Source organism: Merops nubicus, unplaced genomic scaffold (assembly GCF_000691845.1).
Source record: "Merops nubicus isolate BGI_N331 unplaced genomic scaffold, ASM69184v1 scaffold31567, whole genome shotgun sequence".
In the NCBI taxonomy this organism is placed as follows: domain Eukaryota; kingdom Metazoa; phylum Chordata; class Aves; order Coraciiformes; family Meropidae; genus Merops; species Merops nubicus.
In genome coordinates this window covers 1-1,587 of record NW_008618860.1, presented here as the reverse complement: position 1 = coordinate 1,587, position 1,587 = coordinate 1, and the positions used below count along the sequence as shown (strand labels likewise).

The following is a 1,587-nucleotide window of genomic DNA, read 5'->3' as shown; positions in this document are numbered from 1 at the left end:
CTACGAGGGGCTGTTCTTAGGCAATCGATGGCATGTTTGCCGTGTTGTTCCCTCAGCCCCGTTAACATACGTTTTGAAGGATGCAGGAGAACATTTCGTACTGGGGCGTTCTCATGGGCACGAATTTTGGGAACGAATGGGGTTTGTGTTACAAGGAATTGTTACACAGGGGTTACACTGAACACAGGCAGCTCCCTCCCTCCCTCAAGCAGCCCTCAACAACGAAACAAAGACAATCGATCCCCTTCAGTTCCATTTATTCAGATCGTATTATTCTTGTAGTTTGAACTTCAACATAACACAGCATATTGCACTTACCGGAGAGCAGCACAACAGAGAAAAAAAATAAGTACAATACTTCAGTTTATTCCCAAGGAAGAACAAAATGTTGTGATAGCTGTTGCTCTTCTTAAATATATGAAACCAACGGAAAATCTAAGTATATGTACACAAGATTTACTAAGTCCCTGAATATGCCATTCAAAATTTTACACAGACTTTTTTATATTTTTTTTTTTTACAGAGATATACATTATGTCACACACAGTTTCAGCTTGAGAAAACTTTGCACAATTATACCCCAGCTACAAGGCTGTTGGGATTTTTGTTTTGGCTTGTTTGTGGTAGTGTTTTTTTTGTGTGTTTTTTTTTAAGGCTGCCCCCCCCCCCCCCCGATTTATGCCAATGATTATTCAGACCATTTTCTTCAGGATTATTCCCCCATTCTCCACCCCCTCCACTTTGCCAGAACGTTGAAGGAAATACCAACTAAAAATAAGTCTAGGAGAAAGCCATTACATCATGACAAAGGTTAAACTGTATATATTGCACGTTGGTACAGAAACTAAAGCAGTGATGCTTTCATTCCCCCCTTTCCTCTCTCTCACACGCTCCTCTTTGCTCCTGGAGCTGGGCCACGTTAAGGAACCTAACTAACTGTAGTCATAGTCCGACGAGTCCTCCTCGGACACCCCTGCCAGGTCTCTGCGGTAGGAGTCCACCCCATTCTCCCCCACCTCCCCCACAGCCTGCAGGCTTTTGCCCGCGCCTTTGCGCTCCTCCATTTTGATGGTGTCGTAGAGTCCCTTAGGTCCTTCTTCAAGGAGGATGTTCCTCTCTGAGTGAGAGGGTTTCATTTGGCAGACGTTTCTGAGGAAGAGGAGGACGGGGGCGTAAAGCACGTTGGCAAGACCCATTCCCAGGTTGAGCTGGGCGAAGCCCATGGTGTGCACGATCTGGCCGGCCACGACGGGCCCCAGGGCGTACGCCACGCAGTAGGAGATGTCTCGTAGACGGAGACGTGGCGCACGTCCACCAGGAAGGCCAGGGTGGGCAGCAGGGCTGTGTCCACCAGCGCGATGCCGAAGCAGATGCCGCAGAGGGGAACGATGACCTGCCCGAAATTCCTGCAGGCCGGCACCAGGCAGGAGCTGGCGCCGATGATGGCCATGCCCAGGGCCCCGTAGAACCACTGGAGGTGGGGGTACGCGGCGGCCAGCCGGACGGTGACGTAGACGCCCAGCACGTGGGGGAAGAAGGCGGGCAGCCAGGTGAGGCCCACCTCCCACTCGCTGGCGCCCATGGACT

The 1,587-nt window shown here is 50.6% G+C and overlaps 1 protein-coding gene across 1 annotated transcript; it reads right to left on the bottom strand.

Annotated features, from left to right (window-relative positions):
* Positions 1-932: 932 nt before the first annotated feature.
* Positions 933-1,582, bottom strand: SLC18A3 (solute carrier family 18 (vesicular acetylcholine transporter), member 3; the record flags this gene model as incomplete). Its single annotated transcript, XM_008943605.1, is given in 2 exon segments — positions 933-1,288; positions 1,291-1,582. Coding segments are annotated over 2 exon segments (648 nt in total), but the record flags the coding sequence as incomplete, so codon positions are not given.
* Positions 1,583-1,587: the final 5 nt, after the last annotated feature.